The 21,611-nt window shown below is 40.3% G+C and overlaps 1 protein-coding gene across 1 annotated transcript in view; it reads right to left on the bottom strand.

Moving 5' to 3' along the window:
* The window catches only part of DDX10 (DEAD-box helicase 10), a gene marked incomplete at its 5' end in the record, with an annotated part of 189,928 nt that extends 169,122 nt beyond the window's left edge, over nucleotides 1-20,806 (bottom strand). The window contains 9 exons of the mRNA XM_082773114.1: nucleotides 3,788-3,872; nucleotides 5,022-5,184; nucleotides 6,408-6,534; nucleotides 9,694-9,883; nucleotides 11,019-11,139; nucleotides 11,579-11,737; nucleotides 13,248-13,378; nucleotides 13,591-13,651; nucleotides 20,615-20,806. Coding sequence (XP_082629240.1) covers nucleotides 3,788-3,872; nucleotides 5,022-5,184; nucleotides 6,408-6,534; nucleotides 9,694-9,883; nucleotides 11,019-11,139; nucleotides 11,579-11,737; nucleotides 13,248-13,378; nucleotides 13,591-13,651; nucleotides 20,615-20,806 — 1,229 coding nt within the window. The remainder of the gene's footprint in view (nucleotides 1-3,787; nucleotides 3,873-5,021; nucleotides 5,185-6,407; nucleotides 6,535-9,693; nucleotides 9,884-11,018; nucleotides 11,140-11,578; nucleotides 11,738-13,247; nucleotides 13,379-13,590; nucleotides 13,652-20,614) is intronic.
* Nucleotides 20,807-21,611: the final 805 nt, after the last annotated feature.

The raw sequence follows: 21,611 nt of genomic DNA, 5'->3' as shown, positions 1-21,611 counted from the left end.
AATGTCTTTTCTACTCATCAATGCAATCACAACTGAAAGAAAAACATCCCTGTACGCGTTCCTTTCATGCCACACAACTTACAAATCATGTTTGGAAAATCAGTTTGGGGGAAAAAAAAAAAAAAAGGATATCAGGGTGCTTCAGATACTATTATCTTCTGCTGTCCCCTAGTGGCTCTACAACTTATTTCACAGAACTGATCAAAGAATATTTTCAATTGCAGGCTTCACGGACTACAGAAAAGAAGGCATCAACAGAAATTAAAAGACAGAAGTAATGATCGTTTGCAAAACTCTGTTCAAGTATCACTTATTTACGTAGAATTTTTTAAGCTAAAACTCACAGGGAAACACTTTGATGTAGTATTTTAAATTACAGACTTCACTAAGAGACTGTATGACTGTATGTATCTAGCCAAAAATATTTATGGGCATGGACATGGTATTGTCAGCATTTCAGAAACCCTGTTACTGAACTAGTTAAGACTTTAAATAAATACTTTATATTGGAGTAATTGGAAGCTATTTCTCCATTTTAATGGCACACCTTTCAAGGTAAAAAGAAGACAACCTATATATGCCAATTCCACTATAAACTAAAAGCATTACTGGACAACACCCAGATTTTCTTGATCTTACTTTACCATAAATCAGAAATGCCTAAGCTGCAATTTATGCTCTTCATAGGATGCGATGCAAGTGAAATACTAGTTATGGAACATGGTGGTCCTCTCCATTTAAAAAAAACAATCTTCAACTTTCATTTTAGATAAGGTTTTGCAAAACTGCCAAAACAGAGGTGGGAACACGTCCACAAGTTTTAGTCAAAGGTTTTTCAGCCCCCTCCCAAAAATAATTTATCTCATGACTTTCATATTTACTTTTGTATCACAAAATAATTTGATTTCAAAAGTAAACAGTATTTGGCATCCCAGTTTTAATTACAGCTTAACACAGTCTCCTAATTAGCAGAGATATTTAATTTAGCTTTAATTCCATGCAATTATACACTCGCATAACCCATGAAAATTTGCAATTAACTCTAACCTCATTAATGAGGACTACTAAACTGCAGTTCAGTTCATTTTTATCAAGTTTCTAGAAGAAAGATGAGCTTCTCTCATACTAACTGCAGATACTGGAAACAAGTAAAGTTTCCTACTCAACAGTCAGAGTTAACCAAGAAGCACATTCTCAATTATCCACTTCTAAAACTGCATTAGCATACTTGCTTAGTGTACTGTATTTACCTATAGCTATTACACACATTTAGTATTTTATTTTCAATGGCTTATTTCATGGTGTTAAGATCAGCAAACAAATCTTTTTCCAGGAATGCTTTACTTCAAGGATGGGGAGCCTAACAATTCTCCAAAATGAAAGCCCTGTGTAGGGCAGGACTTCCACTGATCTTTGTATGAGTTTATGAGAGAGAAAATACCTGTGAAGCTTTACCTACAGAAGGAATTTGCCTTCAGTTTTAGTCTCAATTCTGCCGTCTCTAATAACTCACTCAGAGGTGCTCAGAATTTCAGTAAGGTCTGGCTACTGAAAAATTGATGTGAACACAAGTCTGAATGACAGCTTGGTGAAGCAAGAGACGGGCACCCGGTATGGCTTGTGGCCTCTGGGACAAAGCCTCTGCCCCAACAGCCTGCCCCAGTCTGTCCCAAGCCATCACAGGAGTTTGTATACGAGATGCCTCTGAAAACAGACCCTTAAGGCAGCAAGGCTAACATCTTAATTAGTGGTATTTTATGAGAAGTATTGTGGAAACAGGGTGGTTATTGAGCTTGATATAGCTGTTTACCCATTCGCATCTCAACAAGTCTTCTGTACTTGTGTAAACTGCCCATTAAACAGTGCCAAGTATAGAATCATAGAATCACAGAATCATTAAGGTTGGAAGAGACCTCCAAGATCACCTGGTCCAACCATCCCCCACTAAACCATGTCCCCAAGCACCACGTCCAACCCTTCCTTGAACACCCCCAGGGACAGTGACTCCACCACCTCCCTGGACAACCCATCCCAGTGCCTGACTGCTCTTGCTGAGCAGAAATGTCTCCTCATTTCCAACCTGAATCTCCCCTGGTGCAACCTGAGGCCATTCCCTCTAGTCCTATCACTGGTTATCTGCAAGAAGAGGCTGACCCCCAGCTCCCCACAACCTCCTTTGAGGTAGTTGTAGAGAGCTATGAGCTCTCCCCTGAGCCTCCTCTTCTCCAGACCAAACACCCCCAGTTCCCTCAGTCACTCCTCACAGGCCTTGTGCTCCAGGCCCTTCACCAGCTCCGTAGCCCTGCTCTGGACATGCTCCAAGGCCTTGATGTCCTTCTTGTACTAAGGGACCCAAAGCTGAACACAGTACTCAAGGTGCAGCCTCACCAGAGCCGAGTACAGGGAGACAATCATCTCCCTGCTCCTGCTGGTTACACTACTCCTGATACAAACCAGGATGCGGTTGGCCTTCTTGGCCACTTGGGCAAACATCTGGCTCATATTCAAGTGAAACATGAACATGATATATTGTTTACCTTTCCACTATGACATTATGCAATAAAGACAAAGACATGTAATAAAGACAAAATTGCAAGCCTTGCATGGAATTCACACAGGATTTAAACAAAACAAAAACCCACCACCCCACAGCACACTAAGCTTATAGGTTTTTTCCTCAGTTGGGACCCATAAGAATAGGTAAATGCAAATCTACATGTAAGTAGTTACATGTTTTACCTAATTAACTAACATTGATTAATTTTGTTCAGACATTTTTGCAAGAGCATTTAAAAATGTATTATTCCATTCTATAATATAAGGTCAATAGGAAAATAAAGTACATAGGAAGGAGCAGAGCAGAAATGTTAGCAATTACCATAAAAATTCTAGATTGTGAGAGTTCTGTAACTACAAAATTTAATGCCATCTGATCCAGAAACACAGATTTCAAATTTCTGTAGTGCTGAGTACTAAATTCTGTTCTAAAAATCTTCCATCGTTGTTTTATTTCAACTTACATTGCAACACGCATGATAAAAGCCTACCACAAACAAATTAAATTATGTACGAGATATAATGCTAGGTCTCACATTTCATCCTTCAGATAATAAAGTTTATAACTGACTGAATTACACAATAACTAATCGTGTTGCTCTTAAAAATCTACTTCAAAAGACCAAGAAGCAGGTTTTCATTAGTGTAACTAGGTAAACTCTCTTCATGAAGACTTAGCCACAATATTTTAGCTCAGGCAATGCCTAAGAATATAATTCTACAAAAGACTTAGAAAATTAAAAATTTGACCAGTAATTAACATTGTTTGATTCCTTCCTCCCCAAATTAAAATAAGGAAGAAATATTTCAATTCTTTTGATGAGTCTGCAATGACACAAAGAAATTGCATCCATACTCTGAAGCAGTTATTCATCTATACATGGCAGTGGCAAAACAAGCATTTCCACCCACAAATGCACTCAACTCAGCCATTGAAGTAATCCTGCCAAGTGCACAAGACAACTTTGACTTACTCACTATTAATCTTCCCTGATCAGACTAAACAATTAGACATGCCCTTTTCTCTCAGCTGTAAGGAGTAAGGATGCTCACTAAGAAAAGATTAAGTCAAACCATTACACAAATAATCAGAAGTGTTCTTTTGGTTAACAACCCTTCTTTTCTTTCTAACTCGTGGCTTGGTTTTTTCAAGCAAGTGTGCAGCCAATTATCTGTCCTGATAGCTATGCAATTTTAAACAGTAAAATATTAATGAGAAGTGAATATGAACCTGGCTGTTCTTCCCACTCTGTGGATATACGTGTTTGCATCCTCCGGACAATCAAATTGAATGACCCAGTTTACTGCTGGAAAATCTGCATGAAGAAAAAGAAAAATCAAAATTTAAGCTTAGTGGACTCCCAGTTCTCCTAATCGAGAGCAACATATAATTTTGAAGCATTAATTTCTGTAAGAACCATCATTTATGACAATTTATAGACATAGAGTGTAACATCTGAAATAAAAATAATATTAATTGCATGTATTAGCATTTCATGAACAGCCGTCCTCTTCATCAATGAAAGCTAAAATTAATAGTGTCTTCATTTTCTAAATTATGACGGCGTACCGAATGGAACTTAATTTCACAATTGCTAAGAACAGACATGCTTTGTCTTAACACAAATGTAGTGGTGTTTTGTCATTTAATAATTAAATAACAAGATCTGACCCACTTGTCACCTAGAGTATCAATATTCTACACAGCTGGGGTTTGAAGTTAGCTGTGGTGAGACAGCACTACTTCAGTTATCCATGTACAGAAGTATCACACACCCTCTCAATGACAGGGAGGGATTTACCAAGCCTGCCAAATAAGTCAACATCCAATGTGAATTACAGTATTTATGAGCACTTTCCAACTGCTGCCCTTTATCCACCAGCAGCAGCATGCTTTGCATTGTAGAAAGTTAGTGTTACTTCCTGGCAAGTCTGTAGCTATGCCATACTGCACAGGAATACCTACACTCTCAACCTAAACACACAACCACATTAGTTCCTCACTAGTAAGACATCTGCAGAGTAGAAGGTATGATAAGCCATTTGCACTTCCATTTTTTGAGCACCTTCCTCTTACAACATAAGCCAATACGTCACCATTTCCATTTTCTCTCATTCTGATTATTTGTCACTTAACATGGCTGAGAAAACTAGATTGTCTACAGACTGGGGAAAAAAAGATAGCTTTCACTGACCATTTTAGTATTAAATATTACAAGGCTAGTAACAATTCAGGTCCTTCTGGAACAAAAAAGCACAACTGAAGTTGGCCTCTCCATTAAAGAAACAGCAGAACTAATTAACAATCATCTCTCTTCTGAAATACCTTAATGAGCACGTAAGCAAACTACAGGTTCATTTCTTACATATCAGGTTGGTCTTCAGAACATACTGTCACTGAAAAAGAGTCTGAATAGGATTAAATCATAACTTTGTGAATAATTACAGCTTTTGTGGGTACATACCCAGGCCACGAGCTGCAATATCTGTAGCAAAAAGTACTGCTGCCTTCTTCCGAACAAAACAAGTGTAGACTTCCATTCTCTTGAACTGTTGCTGTTTGCCATGCAGTGCTAGTACAGGAAGACCAGGTTGAAGCTTACAGAACACTCTGAATAAATACTGGACCTATCCAACAGGTTAGGAAAAAAGAAAAAAGATTTAACACTGAACAGTAAAAATCACATCCAGTAAATCAAAATAGACTTAGCACTTTAAGTAAAATATACTTTTTTCCACATCAAAGATCTGACATGGATTTCTGAGACTTTATCCTACACCCAGGTACTATAATAGGAAATGAACAAAGACAAAAGCCTAGGCTGTCTTTTGACAGCATTTCCTAATAGAAACCAGCAAGAATGATTTAGGACATGACTAGTTAAGCTGTACACAACAGACCAAACCATAAGAAGTCCATCAGAAGCACTGCTTTTAGACAACACTGGAAGAGTACGATGTCTTATGCTTTGTACTCAAAGCAGTCTACACAGTCTATTTCAAGCTTCAACAGCTTCTTCTATGCAGTGTTTACGATCATATACACTACCATGATGTAGCTTACAGTAGACATATCTAACAATTTTTAAGAAGTTACAGAAACTATGTATATTGCAGTAACAGCTGCAGTTCAGAGGACTTGTGTACAAATAAGCCCACAACCTCACTGTCCTCAGTAGCCAACTGCAGCACAAAAATGCTGTAACCTTATGCACAAGTAAATGAACTGTAATATTTACCACATAATTGTGTACTGAACATACACAGTAAAATATTTGATACTTGCAGAAGTTATTAGAATAAATATTTGTGCCATACAAATGTATAACTTCAACAGAATAATACTAGGCCAGTAGAGAACTGAAGGATTACTTCCTATGTAAACACAAGAAAAACCCTTTCCTGCACCATTTCACAGTTATAATTTCTTACATAGCCAGCTTTAAAAGCTTTTAAAGAAAGCAGTACATCTATTAAACATTCTGTAACCCAACAAACTGCCTCACCCAACAAAACTGCAATTGATAGCCCTTAGTGAGACAACTTTTAGGGGAGGGTTGGTTTGTTTCTTTTTAAAAAACAGCAGAGCACAGAAGTCACTGAATACCCTGAGGTCTCCAGGATCTTCCTGCTCTGAGCTTGCTTACAGCCAGGCCCTGCCTGTATGACACACCTGTAAGTGTAGGCAATGTTCAGCTCCTCCACAAATTCCTGTTACAAACTGGCCCAGAATGTCACCTCTGGTGCCTTCAAACCAACATGAATGTCTTAGTTTAAATACTGTTTTAACGTGCTACAGAGGGAAGTAAAAAAAAAATAAAATAAAAAATAAATTAGAGGGATAGACCTACCTCTTTACAGCTTGCAAAAAACACAATGGTCTTCTTTTTCAAGTGACTTCTCAGGAAAGAGTATAACATGTTTACTTTTTGTTGAAGCTCACAAACAATGTAGCTCTGATCCAGAGTTGCTGGGGTACTTAAAATATAAAAAGAAAGAAAGAAAGAAAGAAAGAATTAGGTACAATAGTTCCCATGACATTAAAATGACAAAAAAAAAAAAAAAAAGGAAGGGAAAAGAGAAAATATGAATATATGCTATCCACAGAGCTGTCTGTCCATTCTTTTTAAATGAGTGTCTGACAAATATCCATAAAAAGGGGGAAAAAAAGTCAGTCTGGAAATTTCTCCCACTTTGAGGAACCAGTCTTAGCACCTCTACTAGAAATATACTGTTGAAAGATTAATCAATTTCCTTATTAAATGTCAGGGGGGAGAGGAGGGGCAGGGGGTGACTTTTGACATGACTTCATTTCATTTACCTTAGACTCTTACTAGCAGTAAGCCCAACTCTTTCCATGTCTAAGCAGTGACATTCAAATTGCCTTGACTTAAAATGCAATTTTTGTCTATTAGTGCTGTTAAAGCATCATTTGTGCTTAAGGCAATGTCAAAGCACAGTCTAATCATGCACACAAAAAAAGCATTGATGTATTTTCACTGATTACACCATGACATGCAAAGTGACTTTGTAAAGCTCTGAATTGTCATCTTAACTCACCTTGCCATTATTTGTAAAATTAAAAAACATAAAATAAAATTTTAAAACAATTATTTGGCATTATTGCCCTTGAAATACATCTAAATGCTCATCTCACAGTCCCTCTGCTTCACCCAAGACAGACCAAGGGTATTTAAAATCATTTTATTTTATTAGAGGTGCCACTTAGGAGAATGAAATTACAAGAAACTGCTCCAGATTTTATTCTGTTATTCAGTTTGAATTATGCCACAGTACTTTTTGCCTTGTAAGTCTTTCAGAGGAAACTGTTTCCATAACACAACAGTATACTGTATACTAAGGATGTAAATTCTAAAACAAATAAAAACGTGTTTTGTTTTTTTTTAATTTAATTTATTACCTAACTCTACTTCCCTAAACATATCAAAAACTCAGAAGTACTTGAAAATAGGCTTCACAAAAAAAAAATAAAATAAAATAAAAAGGATTTGTGAAACAGTCCTCAAACTGAAGCCCACATATTAAGCTCGTACATCCTCTTCTGATGAATATTCACATTTTTTTCTAGGAGTCATATTTAATTAGGATACCAATTTAAAAAAAAATAGTACTTTCAAAGACATTTACAGTACAATAAACAGAATCTAGCCAAATACTTAAAACACTGCCTCAGGATTCAACCTCATTCTGCTGTTTGTTTTGCGGATGATTTTTCGTTTGTTCTTGGGTGAGACATTTTTATCAGTGTGCTTCACCTTTCTCCACCTTCATCTTACATATGGAAATATTTGCACAAATATGTAAATATGTTTTTTTCTCCCATAAAACGGCAGAAAAAAGTCATGCATGTTTATAAGCCATTTGGCACTGAGATATCTGACGGTCTCCAGAAATGCAAGATTTAAAATTGCATTCTTCACTTTTTTTTTCCTTTCAGAACCTACGTGCCAAAAACCAACATGCATGTTTTATCATTTAGTGACACATTCATCATGTCTGGGATGGGTCTCCCATTCTGACCCAAACTGTACAGCATGACAAATTTACTTCATGTGCATAGGGCTGGAATCCTGAACATGCAGAATAAACCCAACATATCTGGAAATCACAAGTCTTGCTGCAACACAGACAAATGCCAAATGCTTTCGTTTACACACCTAGTATCACATACACAAACAAGACTGTCATTCTGCACGTTCCCAGTAGAGTAGCATTGTCTTGGAATGCCAGATTCATCAACAACACATGGACGAACTGTATTTGTGCAATAAATCTGATGGTCCTGCACAGTAAGTATCACAGAATCACAGAATTTTCTAGGTTGGAAGAGACCTCAAGATCATCGAGTCCAACCTCTGACCTAACGCTAACAGTCCCCACTAAACCATTTCCCTAAGCTCTACATCTAAACGTCTTTTGAAGACTTCCAGGGATGGTGACTCCACCACTTCCCTGGGCAGCCTGTTCCAATGCCTCACAACCCTTTCAGTGAAGAAGTTCTTCCTAACATCTAACCTAAAACTCCCCTGGCTCAACTTAAGCCCATTCCCCCTCGTCCTGTCACCAGGCACGTGGGAGAACAGACCAACCCCCACCTCGCTACAGCCTCCCTTGAGGTACCTATAAAGAGCAATAAGGTCGCCCCTGAGCCTCCTCTTCTCCAGGCTGAACAAGCCCAGCTCCCTCAGCCGCTCCTCGTAGGACTTGTTCTCCAGGCCCCTCACCAGCTTTGTCGCCCTTCTCTGCACCCGCTCAAGCACCTCGATGTCCTTCTTGTAGCGAGGGGCCCAAAACTGAACACAGTACTCGAGGTGCGGCCTCACCAGAGCCGAGTACAGGGGGACGATCACCTCCCTAGCCCTGCTGGTCACACTGTTCCTGATACAAGCCAGGATGCCGTTGGCCTTCTTGGCCACCTGAGCACACTGCTGGCTCATATTCAGCCGACTATCCACCATCACTCCCAGGTCCTTCTCTGCCTGGCAGCTCTCCAACCATTCCTCTCCCAGCCTGTAGCTCTGCTTGGGGTTATTGCGCCCCAGGTGCAGGACCCGGCACTTGGCCTTGTTGAACTTCATGCAGTTGACCTCAGCCCATCAGTGCAGCCTATCCAGATCCTCCTGCAGAGCTTTCCTACCCTCAAGCAGATCGACACACGCACCTAACTTGGTGTCATCTGCGAACTTACTGAGGGTACACTCGATGCCCTCGTCCAAGTATGCACATGCAGAAGGAAAGGAAGCCAAAGAACAAAAAGTAGCAATTCAGAAGTGACTCCTGCCATGGCCATGACACTACTCCATACAGTCTGTAGCCCACTCTGGAGCTTATTCCCAAGGAAAAAAACTTCCAGCCAGAGAAACTGCCTGAGGAGCCACAAGAAAAGTGATGGTTCTGTCTCCTGTAATGAAACAATCAGAACTAGTACCATCTTCCTTAGAAATTCCTTGTTTTCAGGATAGCACACAACAGCATCCAACACTGACGGAAGGAAAAAAACACGACTTCTGATCCAGGAAACTGACGGTCAGATAAGCAGTTAAGTATGATCACCATCTGTTTAACCACCCCCTGTTCCTCCTCCTCCATTTCCACCCCCCAAATATCCCAACATACCTGAATTTGGCTTTCTCATGAACCCAGACATATTCTGGATCTTTCAGACTCAGCCGCGCAAGATCCTTCACTGATTTTGTTTGCGTTGCAGAAAAAAGCAAGGTCTGGCGTTTCTTAGGCAGATTTTCTATGATTGCGTTCATTGTATCAGCAAACCCCATATCTAGAATTCTGTCAGCTTCATCAAGAACTGAATTGAGAAAGATTTGAGAAAAACTAGTTTTAGCTTTACTCTGTTAAAGACTTTAAATCCATGCCTACTTACACCGCAGAGATTAATTACCATACATGACAGGATTTAGTTTATATATACTTGTATTCCAAAAACGTTTTTAAAAACTGCAATAAAGTCATAGCATTTCCCATATGGATTCTCTCAGACTCTTCTTTCAGACCCTGAAATAACATTTATACACTCCAGCCCTCCATTTCACGTGCTGAACCACTGGAAGATCTGCATTTTCAAGTAATCTGTTCAGCAGTTTGCAGACAGAATTAAAATTACAAACTCCCTGTCCTATTGCAGAAACAAAAGCACGGAATATAAAACAGTGCTGTACTACTCTTGACAGAGCAGAACAGACTCTCCTGTGCCTAAGCTCAATTTGCCATTCAAACACAGGGAATGAACAGAGTAGCACAGAGACAAAACCTTCAGAAAAGGGCATATATTTGATGCAATTCTTGTCTAACTGCCATGAATTGTACTCAGTATAGAAAGCTTAATTTTGCACTTTATCAGCTTCATTAGCTTGTTAATTGCTTTTAAGTTCCTCAAGCTATGCTAAAAATTATGCACAGTTCTTAGAGGAAGGCAAACCCTTCCATTAAACTGAGATTTGTATTCAGGTTGGAAGGATAAAAAGAAGCAATGAAGGGAGAAGTAATCTGGCTTAAAATTCAAAAAGAAATGTCTTCTAGAACTGGCATGAAATACATACACTGTAATGAATATTCCATACAGTTAATTATCATATCAGGAAAAACAAGAGAGCTATAGGCAGAAAAGGCCAGCTTTTAGCTAATACATACCTAAAGGATAATATGGCATACCACTTGTGGTTTTTGGTTTCTCACTTAACTCGCATACTTGTCGTTATCATCTTAAAGAAGGCACGCTGAGTAATTGTTTTGAGAGAAAGTAGACAAGACGGGTTTTGTTGTTTTCTACTTTAATTTGTCCATATGTAAACTTAAACGCTCTTTCATCTACATACTAGGATAGTCATCTACAGACTAGGATAAATTTTTTAACCGAGGAACTGTTCCACAGTTATCAACTACTAAAAATATTTCTAAGTACTTTCAAGTACTTAAAAACTTACTCAACATTTGCAGATCAGATGCATAGAAATACGAAGTTTCATCCATGTGCTGTAGAAGCCGTCCTGGAGTGCAAATCAGCATATTTATGTGGTGGATTCTCTCAGACTCTTCTTTCAGATCCTGAAATAAATTAAACCAGCTTAGCTCTAACTGTTCACATTAGAAGCCCAATGCTAGAGATCTCAGCCCTCCTTAACCTACTGATAGCTTTTTGAAAGAACTGAGGCTTTCCTCTTTCTACACATATACCACATCTTATCAGCATGCTCACACTTGTGGCTTGAGCAAATATATTTCAGAGCAATCCAGTTTAACAGGACATGAAGAGTTGGAAGGAAGTTCCATCCAGTCACATCACCTGGAAAGATGTTAAATATGCAAAAGCTCTAAAAGACAGAGAGTACACAGACAGAAGAATGAGTGGGTTGCTGATCTTCTCTGACTTTCCCTTTTCAGGGTTTCCTTCCTAAATATTCACATATGATATGAAAGATGATTCTGTGATTTATTACAGTGCTCATCCATGCTCCCATACAGCAGGCTCCAGCAGAGGACACACCTTTCCTCCAATGATTAGGCCAGCTGAGAACTCGTGATTCTTTCCCACTTTACGCAGAACCTTAAAAATTTGAAATGCCAGTTCCCGGGTAGGCGATATTATCAGAACTCCCAATCCATCTGCTGAAGTCCACTGAAGGCGGTATAGGAGTTCCAAAGCCTGAAAAAAAGTTATCATATTCTCATTATATAAATCTACGAAGAAAAATACATAACAAAAAGTGTCATAGGAAAGATAACACTAATTCAAATAACGTTGACAGGTGAGTATGCATTTCATACAGTTTGATTAATGGACATCAGACATACAAACAGACAAGAAATTTCCCTGGTTTTAAGGGAATCAGAAACAGATTGACCAACTAGAAAAAAGTCAATTAGTGCAGCTTTGATTTTAGACCCTCAGGAGTACCACACACACGCTATATAGGAGCATTCCACCTAACATTATCATACAGCTCAGTCCAGGATTATTCTTCCTCTTATGAATTTATACTCCAGAAATATTAATACGAAGATTTCATAGGTATAAATAACTGAGGCATTTTTGAAAAAAAAAAATTATGAGAGTGCTAAACAGCCCTTAATATTTCACACTTCATCTGCCCAGCTCCTCTCTTATCACTTGTTTTCCCTAAAACAGTTTTAAAATAAGATTTGTAAAAAAAAAAAAAAAAAAAAAAAAGCACTTCTGCTCCTAGATCAACTAATTCTGCAATCTCACTTCTGTTTTGTTTCTCAAATCCACAAGACTATCTTTTGAAGATACCTACCACCTACATTTTTTCCTATTCTTTACTAACAAAAATAATCAGCATAAAGCATAAGTCTTCTCAACTAGAGTGGGTATTCAAAACACACATGACTGTTACCACAGTTACTGACAGAACAGGCTTCAGTGAAATTTATGTTTGCAAAAACATAAGTAATGTTTAAACCAAAAAAAAGAACTCAATAATCAAAACTACATTTCTTTTTCCCTTTATCCAATCATAACATGATGGGTTTTGTATCCATTTACATGTGCGCTTTTAACAAACAAGATTCTCAATTATATTTTCAATCTAAAGCAATTAAATGTAGAGCATAATGTTTAGAGGAAAACAGTCAAACATGTTATTCACAATGGGAGTTTTCATCCTGTTTTCTTGCTTGGGCCTGGAAGCTATTTCTAAGGTGTTCAAAATAGACAACCAAGAAAAGGAAACCTATTACCTCTAGGTTTGGGTTTGCTATAAAAGGTCCTACTGTTCATATTATTTCATTCTTTTAATTTTAAAATCACGCAACTAAAAAAAGAAGAATGCTGAGATTTCTATGGTTTCTATAGATTTAGCTTTCAAATTTTAAAAGAATCAGACAACTAGATTGGCACAAGAAAAAAACACATTCCTGAGAGAAAAACAAAGCACTTCCTAAATCACACAGGGGCTACTGACGTAAGGATCAAAATGAGATTTCTAAGCACCAGAATACTCCTAGGGACAATAATATATTTCTTCCAGAACTTCATGTAGCTTTCTTAAATGTGACTGTCTTGGCTATCTAGGAACATCTAGACCACTCGAATTATCTCCTTTCTCTCAGTATCTATTAACCTAAACTGCTTAGCATCCCCTAATACCCAGGTGACTTCCCAGGCTTAAGGGCAAATTATGTAAGTTACTTACCGGGATAATAAAAGCCAAGGTTTTGCCTGATCCAGTCTTTGCAGCTCCAAGTACGTCTTTACCTTGTAAAGCCAAACCTATGGTTTGCCTCTGTATCTCAGTTACCATGCGGTACTGAGCTTCCTGCAGTCCTAGCATTTGGGGTGTGGGAAGGGAAAGGGAAAAAAAATATATATCTTTATTTTTCTTTGTCCAGAGCTGTATTTTTCCATTTAGACAACACCATACATGGCAATACTCATTTAAAACTTAGTTTAAGACAAAAAGATTATTTATATGCAAATAAAGAATACGCTCATTTCTAATGTAATTACTTTCCAAATTAAAATTTATTTATACTCACCTTTTAGAGTTTTCTTTGACAACGGAAAATCTGAAAATCTTTGAATTTCATCTGCATTTATCTGAAACAAATTAAGTTTAATCAGTGCTAAAATCAAACGTAATAGAAAAATTAAATAACCTTTAAGTCACTGTTATTTTTACTAGGAAAAATCCAGAGGAGCAATTTGTTTTTGCAGGCTACAGCAAATGGAGTAATGACAGCCACATGCCATAAAAAGGAACTCCAAGAGCTCCCATATCTCTGTGAAACAGAAGATGAAGTCTCTTCCAGCAGCTGTATGAGATCAGACATCCCAGGTAAATGTTTCCAGCCTGGTCTGTACCTGGCCAACAGTACAGTACCACTCACAGCTGATGGCACCAACACAGCACCCACCACTGCCCTCCCCATATAACTCTTACTGACAAGTCATCTCTGTCTAAACTGCAAGCAAGATAAACCTAAAGCAAAAGGAATTTATATTTACTATTACATTTCTCCCCTTAAATCAAACAGCTTGTACACTTGCATCACAAAAATCCCTTAGTGATTCTAAGAACATTTTTTCACATCATTCACAAAAACGATTACACTACTATATTAATTTTATTTTAGTATGATCCTTATTTAAGTTCTTTAAAGCTCAACTTTCTAACTGTATGTACGGATGACTAATTTAATGTAGGTGGAAAAAACACACAACTCTAAGCCAAACAAGTTTTCTTATTAAAAAAAAAGACTTAAATCTGTTGTCAATGATGCTATAATGATGGGTTTACAAAGTTTTTCATCTCTTTACTGCTGTCGTGTACCCGGTGCTCCCAGCATGGATTTAGAAATGGGAAGTCACGCTAACCTTGTGTGTGAAATGACTGGCCTGGTAGATGAGGGGAGAGCAGTGGATATTGCCTACCCAAACTTCAGGACAACTTTCAATACTGTCTTCTCATAGCGAAGCTGCAGTATGAGCTGGATGAACAGTCAGTGCTGTGGACTGAAAACTGGCTGAACGGCCAAGCACAAAGCCTACTTGGAGGACATCAACTAGTAGAGTACCCTAGGAGGCAATACCAGGTCCAGGCCTGTTTAATATCTTCATTAATGATCTGTCCGAGGGGACAGAGCACTCCCTCAGCAGGTTTGCAGATGAAACAAAGCTGGGAGGAGCGCCTGGTACACCGTGTGGCGTGCTGCCATCCGGAGGGACCTGGGCAGGCCGGAGAATTGGGCTGACAGGAATCCATGAAGGTCAACAAGGAGAGATGCAACACGCCGCTCTAGGTAAGAGAAACATCCCCACACCACATTTTTCCATTTTGACTCCACAGCACTAGCATTAAGATTTCGGTAAAAATGGGGACTCTGTACAACCTCTTATGACGTGTTTTCAAGCCCACTGTAGGAATGTCAATGGCATTATAGGCTGCTTAAGGGAAGGATCAAAGGCAAAGAAAGGGAGGAATCAAGGTGGATTGGGGAAGAACAAGTGTGAGGAAATCGAGGGACTTGGAGATAAAAGGGGCTGGTCAGTATGCTCACCTGACTGAGCCCTGCACCTGATTAGCACAGCCTCTCCTAGGGTCTTAGTACATGTTGTTAAGTAATAATTATTATTTACCAATAATTACTCTTACTTTCCTTCTAACCATTCCCTGTATGGGTACATGCTCTGTTCTGAGCCCACATGAGAGACCACCAGCAGACGTCAAGCCAGAGCAGTCAGCAGCAGCAAGAGAGCCGAGTGCCACAACTGGAGCAGGACCACGAACTTCAGAGGGAAAGTCAGGGGCTGAGGCCAGATCTTGGACAGAGTGAGCAGCTAATGCTAGCCACTACTCATCTTCCATGTGTGAGTATATATTTCACTAATAAATGTTAATCCTGACTAGCAGGAGAGGAACATTGCCTGCTCTCCATGTCGTTCAGGTGTGTGCAGGTACTGAGTGTATTCAGGTGTCTCTTACAAGGGTTGTGGTAGAAGCACTGCCCTCTCTGCTCATCGGTGGCTGACCAGGTGTGCACACACACTCACCCACAGGAATACACGCTCATACTCACTGCAGGCTGCACCTCAGGACCCAGCACTGCAGCAGCCTTACACCTGCCTGACTGGGACAGGAGAATCCCCCTGGGTCCTGAAGCTCAACGGGTTCAGCAACCTCTAACATCTGGTTTACTTGATTTTCTTCGGCTGTCCTGCAGGGTACAAAACATACTAAAGAAGTAGCTCAGTGTGCTGACTCCTACTGATTTACTTCTCTGTGTACATCCACCTCTAGAGCACATTGTGAGGTGTTAATTCTCTACTCACACACACCAAGAGTATGCATTTGATTCCACAAGTTTGCTGAACAATTCACAAAAACACTGAGATGTCAAGTAGAGATCTTAAGAAAAATGTAGTACTTTCAAGTCTTCTCTAGTCAATAGCATACCATCAAAAGATGCAGACAGCTTCTGCTGGCAAAGTTAACAATCAATAGCAGTAAGACAGCACAGAAGCCAGAGAGAGAAAAGAACAACCAAAAGTACAAAATAAAGAGACCCCTGTATCTATAACGCCTGAGCAGACTAACAGAAAGGTAGATGACAGCTCTGAATGCACACTGACTAGCAGCCACTAAGTGAGATTTCCAGATGACAACCTCGGAGCTTCCTCAACCCTTTCCTTCCTAACGGATACCACTTACCTCTAATGGGCTGTGGAGCAGAAACCTCCCAACAAAGGAGCCAACCAACGTGGTCCTCAGACGTTTATGACAACTTGCGACAGCACTTCAAGAAAGCCTCAAACAAAGAGTTTCTGAGCTGTCAAATCAGGCTTGAAATACCAAACTTTCTGCCAGCCCTGCCCGTTACAGAAAACCGCGAACTGTATTTCTCTGAGGATCTATGCCTGTTTAAAGCACCCAGATCACAACGCTGCTCTCTGCAGCCAAGAGCTCTCTAGTAACAAGGAAGGAACTTATCTCAAGACCAAACGTGTACATTAAAAGGCAGTAACACCCTTATTAAAACCCCTTTTTGACACATTCCAAGACAAAGCTCTTGAAAGATAGATTTCAACCTTTCACTGTGTTCTAGCAGAGCAATTAAACTTGTACCAAACTTTATTCAGAAATCTTCAAGGTGAATTATTTAACTTGTGCCCTGAGAAGCACAGACTTTAAGCTAGTACATTTCTGGGACTGGGAAAGAACTGCTATCTGAAATCATTATTTTAAAAGGTCTGGCTGTCACAAATTGTATTTCGAATCAATATTTCCCAAATTCAGTTGATAATTGTGCAGATATTGTATGGCATGCAATACTGCATATTGTGCTAATTCTCAGTCTTATCCTTTAGCATCTAAAGCAATAACAACTCCCTGATGTACAGAGGTTCAATTTAATTTCAACCAAGAGATTGTTCACATTGGAAAGGAGTACACCTAAAGAAAAGACTGTTTTACTAACACTATTTTACTATTTCACTAAGAAGAATTAAAGCAGTCTACTATGTGCAAATAAAGGGATAATTTTAATAGGTTTTGACACAGAACAGACTACCACAACAATGTGAAACTATTTAAATAATTAGAACTGCTACAAGTATTTCAGCGGACAATTTATTACTGGGTCATGTAGAGTTAAAAAGAACAGATGTATTAATCACAACAGAGACTAATACTATTTTACTTTTCTACCTTAAACTCCAAAAAGTCAATTAAAAAGTCAAAGCATGCATAAGTCAAGTTCTTTCAAAGACTTCCAAGAAGGAGAAAAAGTAAGAAAAATATTAAAAGAGAGAGCACAAGAACATTAGGAAGGGTCATATCACCAAAGCTTCCCATGTTACTTCTCTGCCCTTCAAAGAAGGATCAGTTGAAGTACCCTAAAACTCCAAAGATACTGGCTTATTTTCAAATAAAGTCAGGATGGCAGGAGTAAAAGGGATTGATGCTAAAGAGCTAGAAATAGGGAAGAAATGCAGAAGATCAATAGAAAAACCTTGTCAGGGACCAGAGAAGGAGTCATGAAGTCTGAAGACAGGACGCTAAGCAGTCATCCACTGTATGTTCATCAAGAAAAGACTCCTGGAGCGAGAGAACAGCAAAAACCCAGAAGAGTTGAGGCCAGGAGTCCCAAGAACAATCCTAATACGTATGCTTACCCTGTCTTCATTCTGATGGATAAATGCCTGACCGCTACCAGCCCCTCTTCTTTAACCTCTATAAATGCACCCCAAGACAACCTCCCACCACCCACTCCTTGCCTCTGTCCCTCCCAGCTCCAAAGAGTGACACAGAATGACTACCCATGTCCCAAAAGTAGATAGATGCACAGACAGATATGCACACCGGTGACAGAGCCTGGCATCCTTGTGTGTTCACATAACCAGTTAGTTTGTATGGCAAACTAGCTCAAATATTGTAGAATTAATTGAAAGACATGTCTACAAGGCCTTTTTAAAAATTCTATGTAAAATGACTAAAAATTAAACACAAGTTCCAAATGTATAAAATGTGTTTTGGGGGAAATGACGGCATTTGAATGTTACACAAAAATATTTAAGTCTAGGAGTAGCAGAACAGACCACTTAAAAAACAGAACAGGGCCCACTCAGCCTAAAAGTCTGAGGATCACAGATCTAACCACCACAATCAAGACATAAAACCCTAAAATTTATGTGGGTGAGAAAGGAATGCTGACCTCACTATGGAACAGAATGGTAGAGAAACTATTAAAGAACACAGTTTTATTGACTGACTGTTTGTATGCATTCCTTCCAAACCTTTCTTTTGCCTACATACATCTGTGAGCAGCACACCCATACCCTGCTACCTGCCATGGATGCATTCCTGTAAAGTTCAGTGATAGGACATAGCAAAGTATTTCTTCTCCCTAAGAAGTAATGTAATAGATGGGGATACACGGGGATTTAATGCATGCATACAACTTAAATGTAGCAAACTGTATATGGGAAACAGACATTGTATGTACGTGAAGAAACAAAGAGGCTAAAGCAGCATCAAGAAAAAGAGATGTCAGCTTCCCAGAGCAGATCAGTTATCAAAAGACTTCAGCCACTTTATCTCTGAGGCTCAAGAGAAATCTTTTAATTCAAGCATTGCTTGCTTCCTCCTTCTAAACAATTACATTTTTTCATTATCATCTTTCTCAAATTAATTAAGCTTAACTACAAGCAAATGACAGATGAACGGAGGTCACATTTTCCAATTAAGTCTCACAAATGAAGAGGCTGTAATCCACTCCAAAAGGCAGCATCTCCTCCAGTTGAGGATTCTGATCATCCTGTTCTTACCTCTTGAGACTCCCACGCTGTATGCATATAACTTCAGCACACAAGAGCACTGTACTACTTAAGTTTTTGCATATATCAATCTACTACATTAAAGAAAATAGAGGAAAGGGGGAAAAACTATCAACTGAACTAAGCTACTTTATAAGGCCAATAGCAATTACCTGCTTGGAGTATTAAACAACCAGTGATGCACCTCCAAAACAAGAGATTGTGAAGAAAAAATAGCTAAATATTGTGATAGTACCCTAAAAGCAACGCAGAAGCCTAACTTCTGTATGGCATTACCAAGTAAATGAAAACTACTGTCGTATGTAGAAACAATTAGGGCCTGAAAATAAGCAAAGTTAACTTCACACTACACATATCCACTCCTGTACACAGAAATGAAAAAAGCAATCTATTGTAGAAATACCACAGCTAGGTATATAAACAGCAAGGCCACCACTCAGGGGCCTGGGCAGAGTCTGCAAACTCTGTACCTGGCCTGTGTTGAGCTGCTTTAACCCAGTTTTCCCCTTGCGCACACACACCTTCCAGAGACCATGCAGAGCCAGCTGCCTAAGCCGAGGCGCCGCGGTACCATGACTGAGTGCAGGAGGCTTTTCGTTCCTCAGCAAAGGGCACATACCTGACAGTGGTCATCCCCCTCAGAAATAATACGAGCTTCTAGCAGTGCAAGTACTATTCAGCACCTAAATCTTCTACAGTCAGTACAAAAATATTGCTGAAACAAGTCAAGACTCAAAATTTATCCACGAGATGTATTAATCATTTATATAGGTACCAACTTTAGTTTTTATCATGAAAACAACATAGGGCACAAGCAATAAGCCCATTTTTCCCCCTGTGAAATAATCTGTGATTCAAAACAGTAATTTGAAGTATACCATTTGTTTTTAAAACAGTAAAACAAATGACAATGTGAAGCTGGATCTTAACAAAGAGCCGTCTCAACTTCTGCATGGTGACAGACACATTCCTCCCATACCTACCCTCATTACCTTCTGCTCAGTCAAAATCCATCAAAAAGCCTCTACTACCAGCAATGCTGAGTGCTGCACAGCCAAGTACAACTGCCACATTCCTCCCCGATGGCAGCTGCAAATTCAGCAAATGTTGGCAGGACGTGTGCTTAGCATGTATTGCTGCCCTGAGTCGTTATCCATAATTATAGTATTTTCCGCTACATGGCTTAAAAGATGGCCATCTCCCAGAGGCCTGTAAGGGAATCTGGGTGACAATACCAACACCGCCAACCTTGGCACAAATATTCAGTTATGTGATTCCTGACCTGATGCTAACTAAAGTGAAAAGGTGATATTTGCCTGTTCAGCATCTTCTATGCAGACAGAAGTGTCCCATCCCCAATGGCCAGGCATCCGTGCTGCCTGGTCAGAAGGGACAGGTACCACTCTTCACAACCATCCCCACCATCTGCTTCGGCCTCCTCCTCCTCCTCACTGTGCTCTGGCCCACTCGCTGCCCCCAACCACCCCATGGGGCTGCATTACCACCCTCTGCTCTGCCTGGGGGGAGGCATGGAGGCGCCTCGTGGAAGTGAAGAGCCCTTCTGCCTGCACAGAGCCCTATCACACACTGCCCTGACACCATCAGCCACATAAAGCTCCCACTCCCTAGCCACGGGGGTGCTCCTGCATCCTCCTCCTCCTCGCAGAAGCCCCCATTTCCCCTCGCATCCCTTCCCTCCGTCGGGACAAACCCCCCCATGTGCCGTACCTGCGGGTATTGCTGCACCAGGCGGCTGATGCCCTCCCTCTCCACCTGCCACTCGGGCCGCTCCCTCTCCTTGCGCTGCAGCCGCAGCCGCTTCGTGCGCCGGGTGTACTTCTTCTTCCAGCGCTCAAAGCTGCGCACCGGGTCCACCGCCGCCATCCCCCCGCCGCCATCCCTACCACCAACCCGCCCCATGCTCCCCACCGCCCCGCGTGGGCCGCGCACAGCTGCCGGCTCGGAGCCCGTCGCCGTCGGAGCGCGTCAACGGCTGCGCCGCCGGGGCTGTGCCCGGCCAGGCCCCGCCTAACGCGGCCAGGCTCGGCCGATAGGGGCGCGGTGGGGGGCGCTGGGACTTGCCCCGTAGCTGCGGGCCTGACCAGGGCCCGGCCGCGGGCACATGGCGGGCGTGGGGTTAGGGCAAGGCAGCGTCCCGGCTGGGCGGTGGGTGTGAACAGCTTGTAGTGCTGCAGCTGCTTCTGCGGAGGGGTTGCAAAGGGTTAATAAAATAAATAAATAAATAAATATAAAATAAAATATTTATTATAATAAGTAAAGAACTGGCCTCGTGGAGTACAGCCGAAAAAGCGCACTTCGTGCAGTGTAACCAATGAAATGCCCCTCAGTGTAATATAACCAAACTGTCCTGTTAGTGGGGCATGCGGCATAAATGCTCTGTAATGGAGACTATTAAAAGCAGAATGTTTTTGGTTTCGTTTTTAATTTAATAGAAAGCAGTACGTGCTTAGTACCGTCGTGAATGTCCTCTGCAATACCCTGTTGTGGAGGGAACGAGAGGAAGAATTCTGTGGTAAAACCTGTTAATGGTTTAGTCACTGCTGAGAAAAATCTTAAATTAGGAAAAATCAAAAAGCAGTTGGTCAAGGGGCCAACATATCACAGAATCACAGAATTTCTAGGTTGGAAGAGACCTCAAGATCATTGAGTCCAACCTCTGACCTAACGCTAACAGTCCCCACTAAACCATATCCCTAAGCTCTAC

The sequence above is a fragment of the Aythya marila genome (genome assembly GCF_965140915.1).
Source record: "Aythya marila genome assembly, chromosome: 1".
Classification (NCBI taxonomy): domain Eukaryota; kingdom Metazoa; phylum Chordata; class Aves; order Anseriformes; family Anatidae; genus Aythya; species Aythya marila.
This window is presented reverse-complemented; position numbering and strand designations above follow the sequence as displayed.